General features: G+C 40.9%; 1 protein-coding gene across 1 annotated transcript; it reads right to left on the bottom strand.

Annotated features, from left to right (window-relative positions):
- Nucleotides 1-9502: 9502 nt before the first annotated feature.
- Nucleotides 9503-10640, bottom strand: LOC145063822 (uncharacterized). Its single transcript, XM_079011401.1, has 2 exons — nucleotides 10037-10640; nucleotides 9503-9966 (listed from the first exon to the last, which is right to left on the bottom strand). Exons 1-2 carry the CDS (start codon nucleotides 10638-10640, stop codon nucleotides 9503-9505), a joined length of 1068 nt encoding a protein of 355 aa, XP_078867527.1.
- Nucleotides 10641-21224: the final 10584 nt, after the last annotated feature.

The following is a 21224-nucleotide window of genomic DNA, read 5'->3' on the forward strand; positions in this document are numbered from 1 at the left end:
ATACCGCGCCCATGCCTGTGATCGAAGCGTCACAGTAAACCACGAAGTCATCGACTCCCTCCGGCAAAGTCAAAATCCGTGCCTCACATAACCGCTGTCTGAGCGTCTCAAAGGCTGCCTGCTACTCAGGCCCCCAGTGGAATGTCACTGACTTCTTGGTCAGTCGGGTCAAAGGAACATCGATCTTGGAGAAATCCTAGATGAATCTCTGGTAATAGCCCGCTAGACCAAGAAAACTCCGAGTCTCAGTTGGAGACCTCGGAACCTCTCACTGCATCACGACCTCTATCTTGGCTGAATCGACAAGAATACCCTTCTGGTTGATAAGGTGCCCCAGAAACTGCATCTCGCGCAACCAGAACTCACACTTGGAGAACTTTGCGAAAAGTCTCTTCCTCCTTAGTGTCTCCAACACCTCCCTCATGTGCTCCTCGTGTTGCTCCCGAGTCTTGGAGTAAACTAAGATGTCATCAATGAAGACTATCACAGACCGGTCCAGCATTGGTCTGCACTCGCGGTTCATGAGGTCCATGAACGTGGCTGGAGCATTGGTGAGCCCAAACAACATCACCACAAACTCATAGTGACCGTAGCGAGTCCTAAAAGCTGTCTTCTGCACATCCTCGTCTCTGACTCGCATCTGGTGATAACCCGATCGCAGATTAATCTTGGAGAACCAAGATGCACCCTGTAGCTGGTCAAACAAATCATCAATCCTCGGGAGGGGATAATGGTTCTTCACCGTTACCTTATTCAGATTCCGGTAGTCTATGCACATCCGATGTGACCCGTCCTTCTTCTTCACAAACAGGATCGGGGCACCCCATGTCAAACTACTCGGTCTGATAAATCCCTTCTCTAGCAGCTCTTGCAGCTGCGTAGACATCTCCTGCATCTCGGGATGAGCCAACTGATATGGTGCCTTGGATATCGAAGTCGCACCAAGGACTAGGTTAATCCTGAACTCAACTTGCCTTTCCGGAGGTATCCCAGGCAAATCCTCCGGGAATACATTCGGGTAATATCGCACGATCGGTACATCATCCATTGTCGCCTTACCCTTATCCCGGGTATCCATAACATAGACGACATACCCTACACAACCCTGCTGAAGGTAGCGCCTCGCCCTCGCTGCTGAACATAAAGTTGGTCTACACTGCGGCCTCTCGCCCTGAATCACTAACCCTCCCCCACTAGAAGTCCGAACTCTCACTAGCTTCTGCTCGCAGTCAATCACTGCCTCATTGGGCCTCAACCAGTCCATACCCACTAACCTTGTTCCCTCGCAGGAGAATAGGGACCAAATCCATGGAGAACTACTCGTCGAACAACTGTAGTGTACATCCCCGATGCACCCTCGCAACCCGAACAGTCCTATCATCCGCTATCTCTACATCCAGTGGACAATCTAGCTCCCCCGGAGCTCCAACAAATCGCTTGCTAAGTGCGAGCGACACAAAAGATCGGGTAGCCCCCGAATCGAACAATACGAGAGCTGATATACCGTTCACTAAGAATGATCTTATAACGAAACAAGTAAACATAAGCGATAATCAATACAAATAAAAAGATAAGGAGAGAACACATACCCGTCATAACATCGGGAGCTGCATGTGTCTCCTCTGCAGTAAGCTGAAAGCCCTGCTTCTAGCTGTAGGCGCCTCAGCCCAACCCTGATGGCCATTTGTAGTCCTCAATGTAGCAGGAGCAGGCACCGCCACATGTCCTGCCGCTGCTAAACCCGGACACTAGGCCCTTTGTGGCCCCTCTGATTGCACTGAAAGCAAATAATATCTGAAACTGATGTGGTGGTGGTGGTAGCAGTACAATCCCTGCTCATATGACCAGTTCGGCCGCACTTGAAGCAGACCAAACTCCCCGCCCTGCACGTCCCCTTGTGCATCTTGCGGCACTTGCCACACCGGCTGCGATCTTGCTGGCTCCTCGATCTGTGATCTGATACCTTGGGCTTCTTGCCCGAACTACCTGTCTGAACCCCATCTGGTTTCCTCTTCCTCTCCATCTCAAAATCCAGCTCCCTCTCCCGAGCCCTAGCAATCATATCGTCCAATCATATCTCGTGCTCTGTCTTTCAGGAGGTAGGAAGTAAGTCGGACTTTGTCCCCATTGGGACATCTGCTAGTGCGAAAGGCATTGGCGACATCTGCCAACCATCTGCCACTAGCAATGGGGTCCCAAGCCCCATGATAGTTGGGAGCTCCATAGGCTCTGAACTCCCTGAATGTTAGCGTGCGCGACCCCATCATGGCCGCCACCTCAGTGCAGAATGCACTTAACCTCTCATCTAAAAGCTACAAGATACCCTCCTTGATTGTACCAAAGATCACAGGAGTCTGGTCCAAAATGTTTCGCGTGACCTTAGAAGAGATGAACTCTCTCGTCTGCTCGTCTAACTACCCGGCTCCAGAGCCCGAGCCTAATCCCTCACCAGCGCCTGAAGTGTCAATCGGTCTAGTGCGTAGCATCACCATATTGAAAATTCACCATAACAAACATCAGTATGCACATCATTACTCGAGGGATCTCACACACCACAAATTTCCTGGGTTCATCTCAGCCTTCCTTGATTCGAGTACGGATCCTCTGCTTTCAGTAGTATGGGCCCATACTACCTTCCACATCTATCCATACTTTCCTCAAGAACTGCCTAGACTCCACCAAGTCCCTTCTACTACTACTGCTTCACGCACTAATCTAATCCTAGGCTTGCCCTAGGGTAATCACCAATCCACTCTCTGCCATCAGCTGCATAAGAAGTCCATGTTATCTCCCCCTAACTAGCTCACGGATACTATTACATATCACTAAGAATAGAGAATTATTTGAATGAGTGGTCCTACCCTACAACGGTTGGACTCAAACAAGAGCTGCGAAATAGAGCTAAACCTAACGTTCTGAAATTATTACTCGCAATATGTAACTTGACATATTCGTTTACTAGTTAGTTGAAGATAACTAGAACTCCTAAAAGCACAAAGCAAGCAACATTCGAGCATTGAGTACACATAATCAAACATGTCCTAATCAAGTCATCATATCACTGACTAATGTGTACTATCATGCAGTTCATAAAGCTGTTACACATACAACAGACACATAAGGCATCCTTCCTAGATCCTTATCCCTAATCTAACATGCATTTCTCATAAGCATATCATAACATAAACTTGTATGGGTAATTTGGGAGTACTTACTTGAGCTCAGCTGACTGCATGCACCATACCCTTTTTCTCTTTTCAAAATTCTATTTCTCTTTTTTAATTTGTTTTTATAAAAGTGATTTTCTTTTGAAAAATTTTCATACAAAGTCCTCCGTTTGAGTTCAGACACACCCAAGAGTGTGTCTGAAGCCCTCAAACCAAGGCTCTGATACCAACTTGAAACATCCCAAAAATACGATCCAAAAATTTCATTTTAAATCATTAATAAAAACCATGAGTATCATTCATCATATAAAAAACATAAACCGTGTATCTCAAAAATATCATAACATCTCTCAATACATCAAAATCGTATGTCAAAACATCAGAGTGAATCCTCCTAGGCTAAAAGTTGTGGTTTGTGCAATGCAGTCATCCCGATCTCTTCCCCTTACTAGCGGAAATACCTGAAACCAAAAGTTGTGGTTTGTGCAATGCAGTCATCCCGATCTCTTCCCCTTACTAGCGGAAATACCTGAAACCAAAACTGAAAACTGTAAGCACGAAGCTTAGTGAGTCTCCCAAACTACCACATACCATACACATAAGCACATAATCACATATAACATACATTGGGCCCCGCCCTGCTACATTGGGCATTGCCCATCATCGGCCTTGTCCGACATCGGGCCTCGCCCGACATCAGACCGCATCCGGCATCGGGCCCTACCCGACATCGAGTAAAACTCGACATACGTATGAGCATAACTACTAATACACGTAAAATGAGCATACCTACCTAATCATAGTTATATAAACATTCCTCGGGCCCCGCCCGGAATCGGACCGAAATTTGGAAGCATACAAGCATTCCTCGGGAATCGCCCCGGCATCGGACCGTAGTCCGGAAACATACAAATACAAACACATGCAAGAATCACAAAGACATTAAGCATACTAACATTCTTCGGTTACCGCCACGACATCGGTTCGAAACCCGAAAAACATATAAACTACCTCGGGCTAACCTCAACATCGGACCGAGGTACCGCATATGCTAACATACATAAACGAGCCGACATTGGTGCCGTTGACCCGCTCCTACTGGAGGAAAACTCACCTCAATTGTCGAGTGAAGTAGCTGAACGCCTCTACTCCCGCAACCGGCTCTACTACGCCCTATACAAAACAACCCCTTAGATACCATTCCTTACTTCAAAACCCCTTCAGGGGTTAACCTTGGTCAAAATCAAAGTCCAACTCAAAGTCAACGCTCAGTCAAAGTCAAAGTCAACAATCCGAGTTGAATCAACTCGTCGTGTCATCCCCTTGACTCGCCGAGTTCTCTTGCTACTCATAGTCATGATAACACGAGCCAAATCGTCGAGTCCCTTCACATACTCGTCGAGTTCTACCTTGTACAGAATCGGGACAAATCGACTCAACTCGTCGAGTCCCTCTCTGGACTCGCCGAGTTCCTCAGTCTGTTTGGGCCATCTTAATGGATTAAGCCCCAACTCTTCAGATCTAAGCTTACTACTTCTCATACACCTTGAAAATGTTCTTTTAAGGGTAAAATTTCCAACTTTACCCATTAATACCTTTCCTTAATGGGTTTAGCTCAAACCCTATCTCCTTAGGACCTAGATCTTGGTCCACAAGCCACCCATACTCCAAACTAAAGCCTACAAATAGAGATCTAGACCCTAAACACTACATGTACACGTAAAGCTTCCACCTTTCACTCCATGCATGGCCTTTTGGGGCTTAAAAGGCCCAAACGACATCCTATGGATTGCATGGGACTTCAATGGCCATAAAGTTTGCACCTTTGTGCCATGAAATCCCTCTATCATCCCAGATCTGAAGGTATACTCACTTGGGACATCCAAATCCCAAAGATCAAGCTTCTTGGACCAAAAACCCAATAAAGTGAAAATAAGGAGATTTAAAGAACTACTAAGTAAGTTATAGACTTGATTACTAGAAAATGATGAGGATGAAAGGAAGTCTCTGGATCTACTATCTTCTCCTTCAATCCTTTAGCTTCTTCTTCTTCCACAAGCTTCAAAACACATAAAGTTCACTCAAAATGGCTCACAAGCTCACAAATGCATTAGGGTTTCTAGAACTAGGGTTTTGAGACTTGGAGGCTGGAAATGAGGCCAGCAAGTGGGGATTAGGATGCTTAAATAGGGTGCAAAACCCCGAAATTATGGTTTCATCCTGGCAGCCCTACTCGTCGAGTTGGGGCTCCCAACTCGTCGAGTAGGTGACCTAAAACCCCGAGTCAATTCTGGTCACTACTCGACAAGCTTGGGGCTAACAACTCGTCGAGTTGCTCTACAAACGTGCATAAATTGTAATTAAATGCGTACCAGGAACAAGACGTTACAATTCTCCCCCACTTGTCTTAGACTTCATCCTCGAAGTCTTCTGCATCGGGAAACAACTCCGGGTAGTGCTCCCTCTTCTCCTCCTCGGGCTCCCAAGTCCACTCTGAATCCTTGCGGTGCTGCCACTGCACCTTCACTAGTTCAACCCTCTTGTTTCTCAGCTCCTTTATCTTCTTATCAAGAATAGCTACTGGTCTCTCGATGTAGTTTAGACTATCATCAACCTAAATATCCTCTAGAGGAACAACCATTGAGTCATCCACTAAGCATTTCTGCAGCTGAGAAACATGGAAGGTGCTGTGGATCAGGCTGAGCTCAATTAGAAGATCCAAACGGTAAGCAACCCGGCCTACCCGAGCTAACACCCTGAACGAACCGATGTATCTGGGGCCCATCTTTTCCCGCTTCCTGAACTGGGTGACACCTATCCAAGGTGACTCTAATTAGTTTGGAGCTTGCTCCGAACCTGATGGATCCTCTCAGTAGTCTTGAGTACTACTTTAGTACTCCCCATGACTCTTTGACCGACATCGCCCCAACATATTGGGGTCCTACACTTCCTCCCATAGAGCATCTCGAAGGGAGGTCGGTCTATGCTGGCATGGTAACTGTTGTTATACGGAGATTCCGCTAACGAAAGATACGTATCCTAACTGCCACCGAAATCCAAGACACATGTGCGTAGCATGTCCTTGAGAGTTTGTATCTTCCTCTTGTTCTTTCCATCCGTCTGAGGGTGGAAAGCGATGATGAAGTGGAGACGAGTACCCATATCGTCGTGAAACTGCTTCCAAAACGTGGAAGTGAAACAGACATCTCGATATGATACCACCGAGACGGGCACTCCATGACATGCCACCACCTCACGAACGTAGATCTCGACTAGCTTCTCAGCCTATATACTCTCCTGGACCGGGATGAAATGAGTACTCTTGGTCAGCCGATCCACGATGACCCATATCGAATCTACTCTATGTGCGGTCCTAGGAAGCTTGGTGATGAAATCCTTGGTGATATCCTCCCATTTCCACATGGGAATGTCCAATAGGTACATCTTGTCGTGGGGTCGTTGGTGCTCGGCCTTGACCTTCCTGCAGGTCAAGCACCGCTCTACATACCATGCTACGTCCCGCTTCATACAGGGCCACCGGTAATGATGGCGAAGATCCCGATACATCTTCGTCGCCTCGAGATGGATAAAGAACCTCGACTTGTAGGCTATATCCATTAGAACCTATCGTACTCCGCCCCAGTACAGAACCCAAACCCACCATGCAGGGTTAACAATCCACAGATGCCATAATCAAAGGAGGCCACCTGGCTTGTGATCCGCTCGCACTTCCGACGCTCCTCCTTCATGCCCTCGACCCGCGCCTCACGGATCTGCTCTAGCAATGGAGTAATCACCTTCATCCTCATACATATGTCTCGAATCGGGGCCGCCACTGCCTAGCGGCTCAGGGCATCGACCACCATGTTGGCCTTGGCTGGGTGGTAAAGGATCTCACAGTCGTAGTCCTTCACCACATCTAGCCACATAACGCATGCAAGAGTTATGCAGACATCTAACATTCTAACAAAAAAACCATGGGCCGACATTGGTGACTTCGACCTGCTAAACCCAGTGAGGAGACTCACCTCGTACTGCCGAATCGCAGAGACGATCCCTGGCTACTGGTTGACAGATCCCCGAACTGTTAATATCAAAACAACACCCAATCAACATTTGGGTTCCAATCCATAACCATAAATCCTTTCTCGGGGTAAAAAGATCATTTTACACCTAACCCACCTTGGTCCAAGACTAAGGCCCAAACTCTTAATCTAAAAGGCCCAAAATCCAAATAATCAATCAAGGCCCAAATATGGCCAAATTTTCCAAATTGGTCCCAAACCCCTTACATGGGCCTTACCCTAAATCCCAACCAATTTTCCTAGTCCAAAACACTTGTACTCAGATGGCCCATTAAGAACTCAAACACCTAGGCCCAAAAGAAAGCCCAAACTCAAAGCCCAAATGCAAAATTCCACCTGACTGAGTATGCAGGGAGTACTCCGTTGTACGCTAAGCGTACATGCAATTTGGCTTGTACGCTGCGCGTACAGACTTGTACACCCAACGTACTCATCCATTAAGCCAAATTATTCATTAAGATCTTAATGCTTAAGTCTAGAAGCCCAAACCACATATCTGAGTCCAAACAAGTGTCTAGAACCATAAACTAACTAACTTGGTGACTTTGCCTGCCCCAAAATAACCTAAATTCAAGATATAACATTATACTTTCACCAAATGGACACAATCTCATACATGGGGGATTCCAAACCCTAAAGGAGACAACATTATGAATCTAGAACCTTAGAAACACTAAGAGTGGAAACTCATAGCTGCTAGAGTGGTACCAAACCACTAGATCTCATTCTCGGGGCAAAAAGGAACAAAAACTCATACAAAATAGATCTAAGCCAACAATGAACAAGTTCATAGCTTTTTACCTTAAACAATCTGGAAATGAAGTAGAGAATCAGGATCCATAAGCTCTTCCTTGATCCACAACCTTGCACCAAACTCCATCTTCTTAAAAATGACCCAAAAACACCAAAATGCACATAATGAGCTTAAAAACACCACCATGGAGGCTAATGAACAATTTCTAGGGTTTTGGGGACTTGGAGGCTGGTAGATAGGCTAGCCCAAAAGACTTAATGTGCTTATATAAGGTACAACACCAAAAATCAGGGTTTCTATTTACCCCTCATATGCCCCGCGTACTCCTCGTACGCCCAGCGTACGAGGTCTCACACCCCCGATCCAACCCTCACAGTACGCTAAGCGTACACTACATTACGCCTCGCATACAACCCTTCGCATCAGTATGCCCCGTGTACTCCCTAGGTACGCGTCGCGTACTAGGGTTTCCTCTTAAACTCTTAAGCACTCTGAAGGCCATAACTTCTTCGTTAAATCCGATTTCGATGATCCATATATCCATGAAAAGGTAATAAGAAGCTCTACTCTTTATTCAACTCATACCTACCTTACCATTTCCTGAACAAACATCCAATTTCCATAAAAGCCCGAGCTGACATATTACAAAAATACCATTTGACTCCAAAACACAAATTAGACATCCGGATCATCCAAATTACATCATCCACCTCCAAATGAGTCCAAATCTCAATTCTTCAAGGGTCCTAAGTCTGCTAATACCCAATCCCTGATCACCACCCGAAATGGAGAACGATTCAAAATAGGGCGTTACGTCAAATGTATCAAACTCCAAAAGATGTGATTCAAAGTTGCCAAGTTCAAGTTGTGAAGAATGAAGTTGTTCTTGAATTTAAAACTTCAAGATCCAAGAAGAAGAAGAAGAAGAAGATCAAAAACAAGAAAATTTGGTTTTTTAAACAAAATTCTTCAAATGTAGTTTTAAAGCCGAAATCAATGAAGAAAATTTTGGTTCCAAAACAAAAATCATCAAATTCGGTTATGGATCGAATTCCAAACCCAAAATTGTTAAAGTTTCTCAAATTCGTTATGAAGATGAAGTTAGGTCTTGGAAAAAAATGAGAAGAAATTCCATGAATGGTACAATATGCATCGTGGGTGGTACAATGTGCAAATTGAAAATTTCTTAGGTGCTGTTTGTTTTTCTGAAGCCAAAATGTCTGCAGTCTGCGGACCACATCTGCAAGCCTCTGCAGCAGAAGAGGTGGACCAAACGTCTGCAGTCTACAATAAGAAGACTGTTTGTTTTTTAACGTCTGCAGGCTGCTGAAATAAACTGAATTTTAAATAAAATTATTTTACAAACTTAAAATGATTTTTCAACACCAAAATTTTAATAATAATAGTCTTATAACATTGAAAATAAAATTCATGCAACTAAATTAGTCATACAATAAAAAAAAATGTTTTACAATAACAATTTCATTTAAAACAATTCAATCTATATTGTGCATCAACTGATCAGCAATTTCATCACGTAACTGAGTCATATATTCACGGTCTGCTGCAGTACCATGTGTTGGAATCCCGTCTTCATCATCATCAATGGCCACATTGTTATTTCGAAACGGGACATTGGGTTCATCGTATCGTGCGAAATACTCATCACTCAATCCTTCTTTCCTTATATAATTATGAAGTGCGAAGCATGCCATGGCAATGTTTCTTTGTGTCACAAACGGGAATGGTGCCATCCTCTTCAATATAGGGAAGCGTGCTTTCAAAACACCAAAAGCACGCTCAATGACATTCCGAAGTTTTGCATGTCCATGGTTAAATTTTTCTTTATTGGTCAATGCACGTCTTTGACGAAAATCTCCAAGCCAATACCTCACATTACGATAAGGGGCCATAAATCCTCGAGTGTGTGCATACGCGGCATCACAAAAATAATATTTGTCTGAAAGAAATGCAAAACACTAATCAATTTTCAAATTAAAATGAAAATATTAAAAAAAACAAAAAATTACCTGGTGGTGGAAACGGGAATGATGCTTGTGGATCGGCTACTGCTTCTGATAATATTCTAGAGTTATGCGCTACCCCTTCCCACCCGGTCACAACAAATGTAAAAATCATATTGAAGTCACATATTGCCAATACGTTTTGGTAGCAATCTCCCTTTCCCCTACTTCTATATAAGTCTTGTTTCTTAGCAGGGACAACAACATGTATCAAAGTGCCATCAAGTGCACCAACTGCTCCTTTGAAAACCCTTCGTAGCCTCCTATTATGTCCTGGAATGTTTGGATTCGGATTAAAAGATGTTGGTACTATAACATCTTGTGCGAAAAGCATCATTTTTTCCAACACTTCATAAAAAAATTTATGAATTGTTTGCTTCGAGTGTTGAAATCTCCGCTTGATAATCACGTAACGTTGATTATGTCCGATCATCATCAAAAACATAGCCATCTTTTCCTCAACTGATACATGTTTGCTGTCCTTTAATGAGTAATTTGCTCTAAAATGAGCACATAGTCGTACAAAAGATTCACGGGACATGCGTAATACTTCAACACATTGTAAACGATTACGGTGTAATAACTCCAATGTGTATTCGTGTCCCGTCATTTCCGAATCATTATCCCGCAATCGTTTCACACCCCTCTTCTAAAAATAACGGATGTATAGGTACATTAGAATTACGAGAAGTAACTTTTGATCGTGATCCATATGAACCTAAAATCAACAAAGTAGAACTTTAAAAAACATTACATAAACCATATTTCAAGTATCAAATAAACATTCCATTTATCATATTTCAAGCCAAAATAACATTACATAAACCATATTTCAAGTATCAAATAAACATTCCATTAATCATATTTCAAGTACCAACAAGGGCAAAAAGACCTAACAAAATAGTTCCAACAAAGGCAAAAACATTTAACAAAGTAGTTCCAACAAGGGCAAAAAGTCCTAACAAAATAGTTCCAACAAAGGCAAAAACATTTAACAAAGTAGTTCCAACAAGGGCAAAAAGACATAACAAATACTTTCAACACTAGAAAATCATCGAACAATCTTCCCATCCTTCAAAACTCCTAAACTGGTACCCGTCATCTCAAGCCACCCTCGTAATATCTCGGGAACATCGGGCAAATGCATCCACATCTCTCTCATGTTCATGGTTCCTCCAAAAATATGATATGCGACAAAGCGTAAAGGATCTATAGGGCCTAACTGAAGGACCTCTAACTTCTCTAAACACTGAGGAATTGTATACCCTTTAGTCAAACTTTGTAGAGCTTTCTTCATTTCAAATGCTAAATCGTCAGCAGTAACAGAAGTTCCATCAGGTGAAGAAGCAGACGGTGAGGCACTAAGAGCTACAGGAGTTGAGGGTTTAGCCCTTTTGTTGGGGTTACCGGATGGTGTAGCAATATATGGTGAACCAGCAGAAGGTGAAGCAGCAGAAGGTGAACCAGCAGAAGGTGAAGCAGCAGAAGGTGGTGGCTCATGATGAGAAGTGTCAACACCATCATCATCCATTGCATCAAAAGGGGTGGCGGTGATCTGAAGTGGTGGAACACGACAGGAGGATGCGCCAGCTACTGATGATGATTGGGTTGAGTAACTCCTAAAATTACCAGTAGCACTATTTCCATCAAAAAGACGTGCACAAAGATCTGGAAAAGGCAGTGGAATTGTTCTCAAAGAAGCAGTTTTCGGATGCCCCTAAACCCAAATGTAACAAGAAATAATATAAGAATATTTGGCAACTTCAAACGTAAATGTTATATATATATATATATATATATATATATATATATATATATATATCTATATATATATATATATATATATATATATATATTATTGTATATTAATGTATATGTACCTTCTTAAAATCATCCCACTCCTCGGCTGTTACATTAAAAGTGTTTGTTTGAGAATTGTATATATTACCGGTTTTGTTTTTTAAATATACCCATCCAGTGTATTTGGCTTTCAGATTGTCATATGCGTTTTTCATTTGTTTTTGAGTCAACTCAACCCCAAATTTCTCCTTAAGAACTCTTCCAAGCCTTATCCATGAATCTTTCTGCAAACTCAATCCTTTTCTACCAACACTCTCTACTTCTTCAATACAAGTATCCAATAAGCATTTTAAGTGCTCATTGGTCCATTGTTGTTTTTCTCCCATCTCTAATAACCAAATAACAATAAACAGTGAACAAGTAACATCATTATTTCAAGAAAAAGTTTTTATTTTCACGACAAATTTGTAATTTTGTTTTATTTTCAATCACAATAATGTGAAACTTTTTATTCAATTATAAATAACCTCAATTAGAGTGTTTTAATTCAAAGTTTTCTAAAAAACTTTATAAATCAAATAAACTTCACTTTAACGACAAAAACTTTACTTCTATCAAATAAACAAAACTTATGTCTCTTTTTGATGCTTTCTATCATATACATACAAAATCAACAATCATATACATATACACTATCATATAAATATACACAATCAATAATCATATATATATATATATATATATATATATATATATATATATATACAACTTTGAATTACTGCATATTTAAGTAATACAATCAATTCTAATTATAAGCATTGTTGATAATATGGGTGAGTGGAAATTTAACATTGTTGGTGTACATAACCTAAATTACATTCAAGGTATCATATAAGCATCATAAGAACATCATTCAAAACAACAGGAGGCATGCCCAGGCTTGACAATAACATAATTAAACAGAAAATTTGGGTGCTACTGTTACAGGTTTAACATCTAGGTTCAATTGCTAATTGAAGCACAAACACATACACAATTGGACTTTTTCGATCAAACAGACCAAGCTGGAGATGTTACAGGTTTAACATCTCGGTATTTCATTCAAAATCAAATCCAATTTCACATTCAAAGATAAATTACTTTCATTACAAATGTTTTTATTTTACAGCTCTTTTATGAGTTATGCATCAATTAACATAAATTCTGAACTATAGCTTCAATGCAACGGATAAGAAGGGAATAACAGAAAGTCGGGAGAAGAAGGAAGACTGAAAGCAGGGAAAAAAAACGAACCTGTAGCTGTGAGGTCGAAGTCTCCGGTGTAGCTGTGGGGGCGACGGTCTCCGGCCGGTGGCTTCACAGGGGAGGCGCTGGTTAACGGCGGCGAGCAGGGGAGGAGTCGTCGCTTGGTCGCTAGTTGAAGTTGTCGCTGTGACCTTGTTGTTCGCCGGCTGCTGCAATCGACTGTGATGGTCGGAAAATCGGAGGACGCCGGATCGGAGAGGAAGGCGGCGATCGATGGTTTTGATCGGAGAGGAGGGTTGCGACGGTGGTGGTCGCTGCAAGGTGGAGTACGATCGATCGATCGAGGGTTTTTTCTGGGAGGGTTGGACGAGGACTGGAGGCGGAAGCAAAAAAAAAAGACGCGTTTTTTTTTAGGTTAAAGGGCTTGCAGACTTTAGAAGATGCTATCCCATATCTGTGTGGTGAAGACCTCGCGCAGATGTTTTTATGTCTGCGCACTTCAGAAAAACAAACAGACTGCAAACCATTATGTCTGCGCGTGGTCTGCGCCTCGCAGACAGAAGAGGTCACGCAGACCTGCAGAGAAAAAACTAACACCCTCTTAGTTTTAATCAAAGAACCGAGATCTACCATGATGGATTCGAGTATTGTAAATGGAAAAAGAATTATCAAGAAGGTTTCTCAAATTCTCAAATAGATTCCAAAAAGTTCATGATTTCGATACCTTGTTTTTTTAAAGATCCAATACTGAACGATCCAGGTTTTCTCGAAATTCAAATTCAATCATATTTTCAATTCGTGCTTTCGTTAATGATTTGTGATTGTTTTGAATCGTTGGATGTAATTTGTTTAGAGCCCCATTGTTGATCCAATATATTTTATTCAATCTATTTGTTTGAAAGTTTAATCCAAAACTTTAATCCACTCAATTTGAGCCCAATTCGAACACTGTTCATTCTTTTAAGCCCAAATCAGAATTCATTTCGTCATATATTTCATTCTCTAGCGTCAGTCGATATAGGGTGTGTTTGGCAGGGAGCTTTTGGAAACGTTTGAGAGCTTCTAGCTTTTGGCTTTTGGTAAAACGCTCTAGTTTAAACAAAAAGCTTCGTTTGACAGTACGAGCGTTTAGCTTTTAGTTTAACAAAACGCTCCGATTCTAAAAGCTACTTCATGTAGCGTTTAACAAAACGCCCCTGAGCTTTTGAAATCAATTTCCATAATTACCTTTAAATATATATTTATATATTTATTTGTTTTTAATAAATTGTCATTTTATGTAATTTTATATATTTCAAAAGCTCCAGCTACTTTTGTCAAACATTCATATAACAAATAAAAGCTACAACTTCTCGCTACCAGCTACCCGCTACAAGCTACCAGCTACCCGCTACAAGCTACCAGCTACCCGCTTCCAGCTAACGGCTACTTTTGATACGAGTTCTATCGAAATCGAATTTATGATTGAAATCAATTTTGGAGTCAAGTGATTGAACTAGTTCAAGTGTTAGAAACGAATGTCATGTTCAAATCGATAAAGTCAATGGTTGAATGACCACATCGATTTTGGTTGATTCTTTTGGATACCGATTGTGCTTACTGAGTTTTGATGTTGCACGGGAAACAAAAGGATTCGAATGATTGAGTTTGAAGTCAAAAGTCCAGATTCAAGGATCGAAATTGCCTGAGAATCGAAAGTGTTGGAAAAGGACATGGAATCGTTTTCGATTGAAAGTTGGAAGCATGTTACTTGTAGTCAAAAAAGGAATTTTACTTGATGTGTGTTCGATTTGGACTTACTTGGAGTCGAAACTAACACGAACTGAGAATCAATTCTGAGAAATCGAAGTGCTAGGATTCTCAATTTGATCCAATTGAATCTTGTATTTGGTCTTGAAATTGGAATCTCGATTGTGCTTTTTGAGAAGATAATTTGCGATTGAGATTTCCTTGGAATCCAACGTACTTGCTTGGAGTCGAAATCTATTTCGACTACGTGTTGGTTGTTCGTTCGAGTCGAGAGGTCTACTTTCGATGGTGTTGAATCTTGATTCGTGTTGTTGTTGATTTGAACTGATGAAGTCTAAACTAGATTCAAGATGTTTAGAGTCCAATTTGACTGGTACCTGTGATTGTTTGGAGGCGATTTTGTCGGCACTACTTGGAGTGGTTTGAGTCGATGTAGCGTCGAAAGCCACAAAGTCGAATCCCACAAAGTTGAACGCATTTACTTGGAATCTAAATTGAATCGAGTCGAATGGATTTTGGAATTTTAGTTAATGGTCGAAAGAATATATGGAGTCAAAATTGATTTGTAGTTAATCGTGATTTCAAGTCGAGTCGAGCATGTGGGAATGATAAGTTCGACTATTGTCGTTCGCATCTTGGAAACGAATTGGGGAAGAACACAACATTTTGCATTTGAGTCCTTATAGTTTCAGCGTTTTGGTAGAATATATCGAGTTTGGGGGTAATTTTCGATGTGGGGGTAATTTTTTGTGAAGCAAAAAGAAGTTTCGAATGTGGTTCCTAAAGTTTGTGCGAAATGACACTTTATACCCACTTTCACATTTGGCTAAAGTTTAGCATTTGAAGCTGATTTTTCGCATTTGGTACCTACAGTATTTGCAAAAATGGTTGTTTGTACCCATTTTTCGAAATTCTTGCAACTCTCACCCAAAAGTCGAAATTTTCACAAATTTTGGAAATTTTCTTGGCTTTTCGTGATTGTTTTTTGGTGCAAGTTTTTCATGGAATATGAACATTGAGTGTTCATTTTCAAGTCTGGAAAGTCATAGATTTGAAGACATCGACTTATTTTTTGGATTTTCTCGGATTGAAGTGTTTCATTTTTGTCACACATCGAGAGGGAGTTTCGTCACGTTTATTCCTTGAGCGCTTCTCGTACTCTTGTGGGTTTTATAATCATTTATTGATTATAAAAAATGGGAGAATGATGAAACGGGTAGTTGAAGTTTATTGGATATTCTTTTTCAAAGTGGATTTGAAGACCGATGTTACTTCGAGGGGGGAGTTGGTCTTGATCGCTTGCAGCTAGTTTGGAAATTGAAGTTGGGACATCCAATCCTAACTTTGAGAATGGGGGGGGGGAGATGTTAGGGTGCAAAGTTCTCCTTGGATGTCGCTTAACCTCTTGTGATGTGTAATGAGTTTAGTCTTTCCTATAAATAGGAAGTGAGTGACTTCCATTTTATGTAAGAACCATTTTGAGAGATTAGACTAGTGATAGAATTATTACATAATCCACTTTGTAATAGCTTAATAGATCTAATGAGAGCTTAAACGAGATTATTTACATTGTTTGTTCTTCAATATTACTTTAGATTCACTTGATCATTATAATTCCGCATACGTCATCATAATCGGGTCGCTATAGTCCCTTACTCTTATCTCATCTCTTTGCTCTTCTCATACTTTACGCATACTCTTCTTGTGACATCCCTAATTTTCACGGCCAGAAAAGACCGATTTTGTTTATGCTTTATAAAAATCAGAGTACTTCATTTCATAAAAAGGTTGCGAAATTTGTTCCCAGAAAAACACGATAAATACGTTATCAAAACATTTTCAAAGAAACATATTTTATTCATTTTAAAATGTTTGGGATGTCATCGTCAATACAGAAACATAAGCATAAACGGAACTTACATTTATTTACACTAGTGATCTACATCTCTTTAATCCCTCAGTGTAATGTGACTTCGTATCAACACCTGTGATATAAATAAACTGAGTGGGTCAGGTTGGGAAACCTGGTGATTTAACCTAAGAGTCATCTATCATGCATTCGTTTATTCCGATGTCCCTTGCTTCCAGGGTTATAGGACTGACACTAAATCCATAGCTGCCAATGCTCGTTCGTAAAACACTAATTCCTTAGCTGCTATAGTTTATTCCTCAGGTACTAAATCCATAACTACCAGTGTTTATCTAGTAGGTACTAAGTCCATAGCTACCAATTCCTAATAGGTACTAAGTCCATAGCTATCAGTGTTTATCTAGTAGGTACTAAGTCCATAGCTACCAATTCTTAACAGGTACTAAGTCCATAGCTACTAGTGCTTATCTAGTAGGTACTAAGCCCATAGCTACCAATTCCTAACAGGTACTAAGTCCATATCTACCAGTGTTTGTCCAATAGGCACTAAGTCCATAGCTGTCAGTGTTATTTATTAGGCACTAAGTCTATAGCTGCTTATAATCATTCATCTACCCATGTCATCCCCAACATATTTGTATATATAAAATGTGTATACAGTTTAAATCATTTAAAACATGTATAAAAACGTTCATCCAGCATAGACAACAAGTACTCAGATAATATGCACACATAGCACGTAATTTATATAAAATACTTCATATCTATGTGTAAGATGAAAGTAACTATGCACTCACTTGATTAGGTGGTGACTCGGTACTTGAACAGCACTTCGTTATCTCAAAACAATTTTTCCTTGACCAAAACCTAGTATTAATACCACTAGAGTTTAGTTTTAACGTTAATCGCGACTAATTAATAGTCTAGCTATTATTACTATTATATAAGCGTTAAATAAAACTCAATATAACGCATAATAATAGCCCAAATAATTATTTTAAGGTCCTAATAATGTTACTATAATTAAATAAAAGCTATATTAAATATAGTATAAGCGTAACTCACTTACAGCGGGTTTTTATTAAAAACCGGGCTTCGCTGGAGCAGCGTTTTCGAGCCGAAAGCTTTTCTTCTCGGAGCCGTCGGGCGCTCCGGGGATTTCTTCTCGTGATAGGGAGGTTCCCTAGACTTGGGAGCGGTTTAAGGAGGTTAGAGAGAAGTTAGAGAGAGAAAGAAAGGTTTGAAGGTGTGAGGAAATTATGAAGAGTTCATCTCTTATTTATAGGAATTGTATAGTAAAGTAGTCTCCAAGCTTTGTCCGTAACTTTTGCATACGAGCTCCGTTTTTGTCTGTCTTTTTACCATTGAGTTCCTATTAATGAGATCTTCAACTTTCATTTAGACCTCGTTAGCTAATTCTCATTCTATCTTGGATTTACAAAACTGTATCGAATTCGCCGCGCTCGAAAAGTAGAGACTAAGCTTCGTCCATAACTTTCGCATACGAGCTCCGTTTTTGTCTATCTTTTTACCGTTGAGTTCCTATTAATGAGATCTTCAACTCTCATTCAGACCTCGTTGGCTAATTCTCATTCTATCTCGGATTTACAAAACTATATCGAATTCGCCGCGCTCGAAAAGTAGGGACTAAGCTTCGTCCATAACTTTCGCATACGAGCTCTATTATCGTAGTTCTTTATATCCACGCGTTGGTATTTATGAGTACTACAACTTTCATTTAGATCCCGTCGGGTAATTCTCACTCTATCTCAGATTTACAAAACTGTATCGAATTCGCAACGCTCGAAGAGTAGGGACTAAGCTTCATCCATATCTTTCTCATACGAGCTCTGTTTTCGACCGTCTTTTTATTGTTTAACTCCTATTAATGATATCTTCATTTATCATTTAGATTATTTTGGCTAAAAATCGACCGATCTAAAATTCAGATTTCGGGCTGTGCACTGCTATGCTAAATCTTAGAAAAATCATAACTTCCTCATACGAAGTCAGATTTGGATGTTCTTTTTATGCACACTATCGATTTAACATATACTATGACTTTCATTTAGATCACTAAGGCTAAATCTCTCTCTATCGTAAATTCACTATTTACGCCTCCCGGTATCGTGTCGGTTCCGTCGCGAAACTTCGACGGGTCATAACTTCTTTGTTATAACTCGGATTTCGACGCTCTTTATATGTACGGAAACCTTGTAACATATACTAAAACTTGGTTGAGATTATTTATTCTTAATAATCTTTTGTCGAAAAGTCATTTTTGACCCCTATTGCCTCTAAATTGACTAGCCCGGATCTACAGGCGTTACACTTCTCATACTCTTACTCTTAGCATGCCTTAACATACCTATAATAATACTGCTTATTAGGAACTACATCAGAATCAAAATTACCTTAGATATAGTCTGGGTTACTTAAGGACTTTTGAAAGATAATTAGTTCTAAATAAGCTAGACATTGATTAAGTCTCATTTTGAGGGTAGAGTGTGAGATTAGAGTGGAGCATTGTATTCCTTCTCTTTCTTAGATGACTAGAAATGGTGGGACTAGATTGTAACGACGTAAATTTTCAAAACAATTTTTCGTTTTAAAAACATAGTTTCATTCGTAAGAAATTCTCAAATCAATGTTTCATATATTATCCAACTAAAACAAATCCCAAGATCTCAATACATAAAAACCCCAGAAGTGTGTACTGATCATGCCTGTGCCTTCCCACGATCCTCACTGGTACCTAAAACACATAACACATAACATGGTAAGCATAAATGCTTAGTGAGTTCCCCAAAATACCATATACAACACATATTAGCCACTTAAGGCTATAACTCTATGGACCCTCTGGTCCTAACTTTGTGGACCCTCTGGTCCTAACTCTGTGGACCCTCTCGTCCTAACTCTGTGGACCTTTCGGTCCTAACTCTGTAAAATCTGGAACACACACTGAATAAATCACATAGAAATAATGCAGTGCATCACATCACATAAATAACATACAAGATACTCTATCACATAGCTCTAATTAACACTCAGGTAAAGTATAGTGAGAAGACTCACCTCGGGTAAATTGGTAAATCTCGAACTCGAAAATACTGGTCTAGCCTCCACCTAACCACATAGAATAATTACTCTAATCAATAAGACTCTCAAAGGCTAGGTTAATCTTCCTCTAGGTTCTCTCAGAAGGGTAAAAGACCATTTTACCCCTCCCATGGCTCAAAGGTCCAAACATTGGCTAAACCCTAAAAGTCAACAAAAGTCAACCCTTCGGGTTACGCGGCGCGTACCAAAGCTGTACGCTGAGCGTACCCGGCAGCCTCATAGAATCGGGGAATGCGACCCCCTACGCTCTGCGTACTGGGATTACGCCCCGCGTAAGTCCTAGTCTCATTCTCCTTTCGATTTTGGGTCTTAAGCGGTTAAGACACACATTCAACTTCCAGATCTAACTATTCTAAAGCCACTTAATCCATAAAGTCGGTGACTTTAAGCCTTTGCATGGTTGTAGAAGTCACCAACACCCAAATCATTCCATTTCTAACCTTTAGGAGCCCATAACTCAAGCATGGTCAGCTCTTAATGACCAAGACTGGATTTTTATGACATAGCAACCCACAATAAGCTAACATGGGACAGATCTCGGGTCCTAGAAGCTTATCAACACATAAAGTTATCAACTTGGGGGACAAAACCCTAAAACATCCCCATACAAAACAAAAACAGACAAGAAGGAAAGCTTGAAGCTTTTTACCTCCAAATGAAGCTTTTCCCACTGCTAATCTCAGATCCAAAAGCGTGAGCTCTAACTCCTTCTCTTCCAAAGCTTTCTCTTCACCTCAAATGTCCAAGAATACACCAACAAGCTCTCCAAGGCACTCTCTTGCTACAAGAACGAGATTTAGGGTTTGGGAGGTTAAGTCTCTGGGAATGGTGGCCATAAAAGAGGCCATAATGGTCTTTAAATAGGTGGCTTACAAAGGATTAGGGTTTCATTTCTGGGCCGGGTACGCCCAACGTACCGGGCAAACCTCCGCGATCAAGCATGCACACGAGTACGTTGAGCATACACCCCAGTACGCCCCGCGTACCCGTCTTCCATTCTTTTCCTTGACAAGGACCAAAATAAACAACCTCCCAAAGATTAGGGTTCATAAAGCATACCTGATTTTTGGGATGTTACAATTCTCCCCCACTAGAACCAGACTTCGCCCTCGAAGTCTCATGCCGCAAATAGCTCCGGATGCTGCTCCCGCATTTCTAACTCCGACTCCCAAGTCAGCTCAAACCCTCTCCGATGTTGCCACTGGACCTGAACCAAGGGCACCTCCTTGTTCCTCAGAACCTTGATCTTTCGATCCACAATCGCGATTAGCTTCTCAACATAATTCAGGCTCGCATCCACCTAAATGTCCTCTAGCGGTACCACTGCCGTCTCTTCCGCAATACACTTCCTCAACTGAGACACGTGGAAGGTATCATGTATCTGGCTCAACTCCGCAGGTAGCTCCA

Source organism: Lactuca serriola, chromosome 7 (assembly GCF_051521515.1).
Source record: "Lactuca serriola cultivar US96UC23 chromosome 7, Lser_US96UC23_V15, whole genome shotgun sequence".
NCBI classification, from domain to species: domain Eukaryota; kingdom Viridiplantae; phylum Streptophyta; class Magnoliopsida; order Asterales; family Asteraceae; genus Lactuca; species Lactuca serriola.

Excerpts from the sequence above, each read along its gene's own strand:
- LOC145063822 (XM_079011401.1), bottom strand. The coding sequence starts at position 10,640 with ATGACGGGACACGAATACACATTGGAGTTATTACACCGTAATCGTTTA. Across the intron at positions 9,967-10,036 it reads ATTCCCGTTTCCACCACCAG|ACAAATATTATTTTTGTGAT; the intron begins GTAATTTTTTGT and ends CATTTCTTTCAG.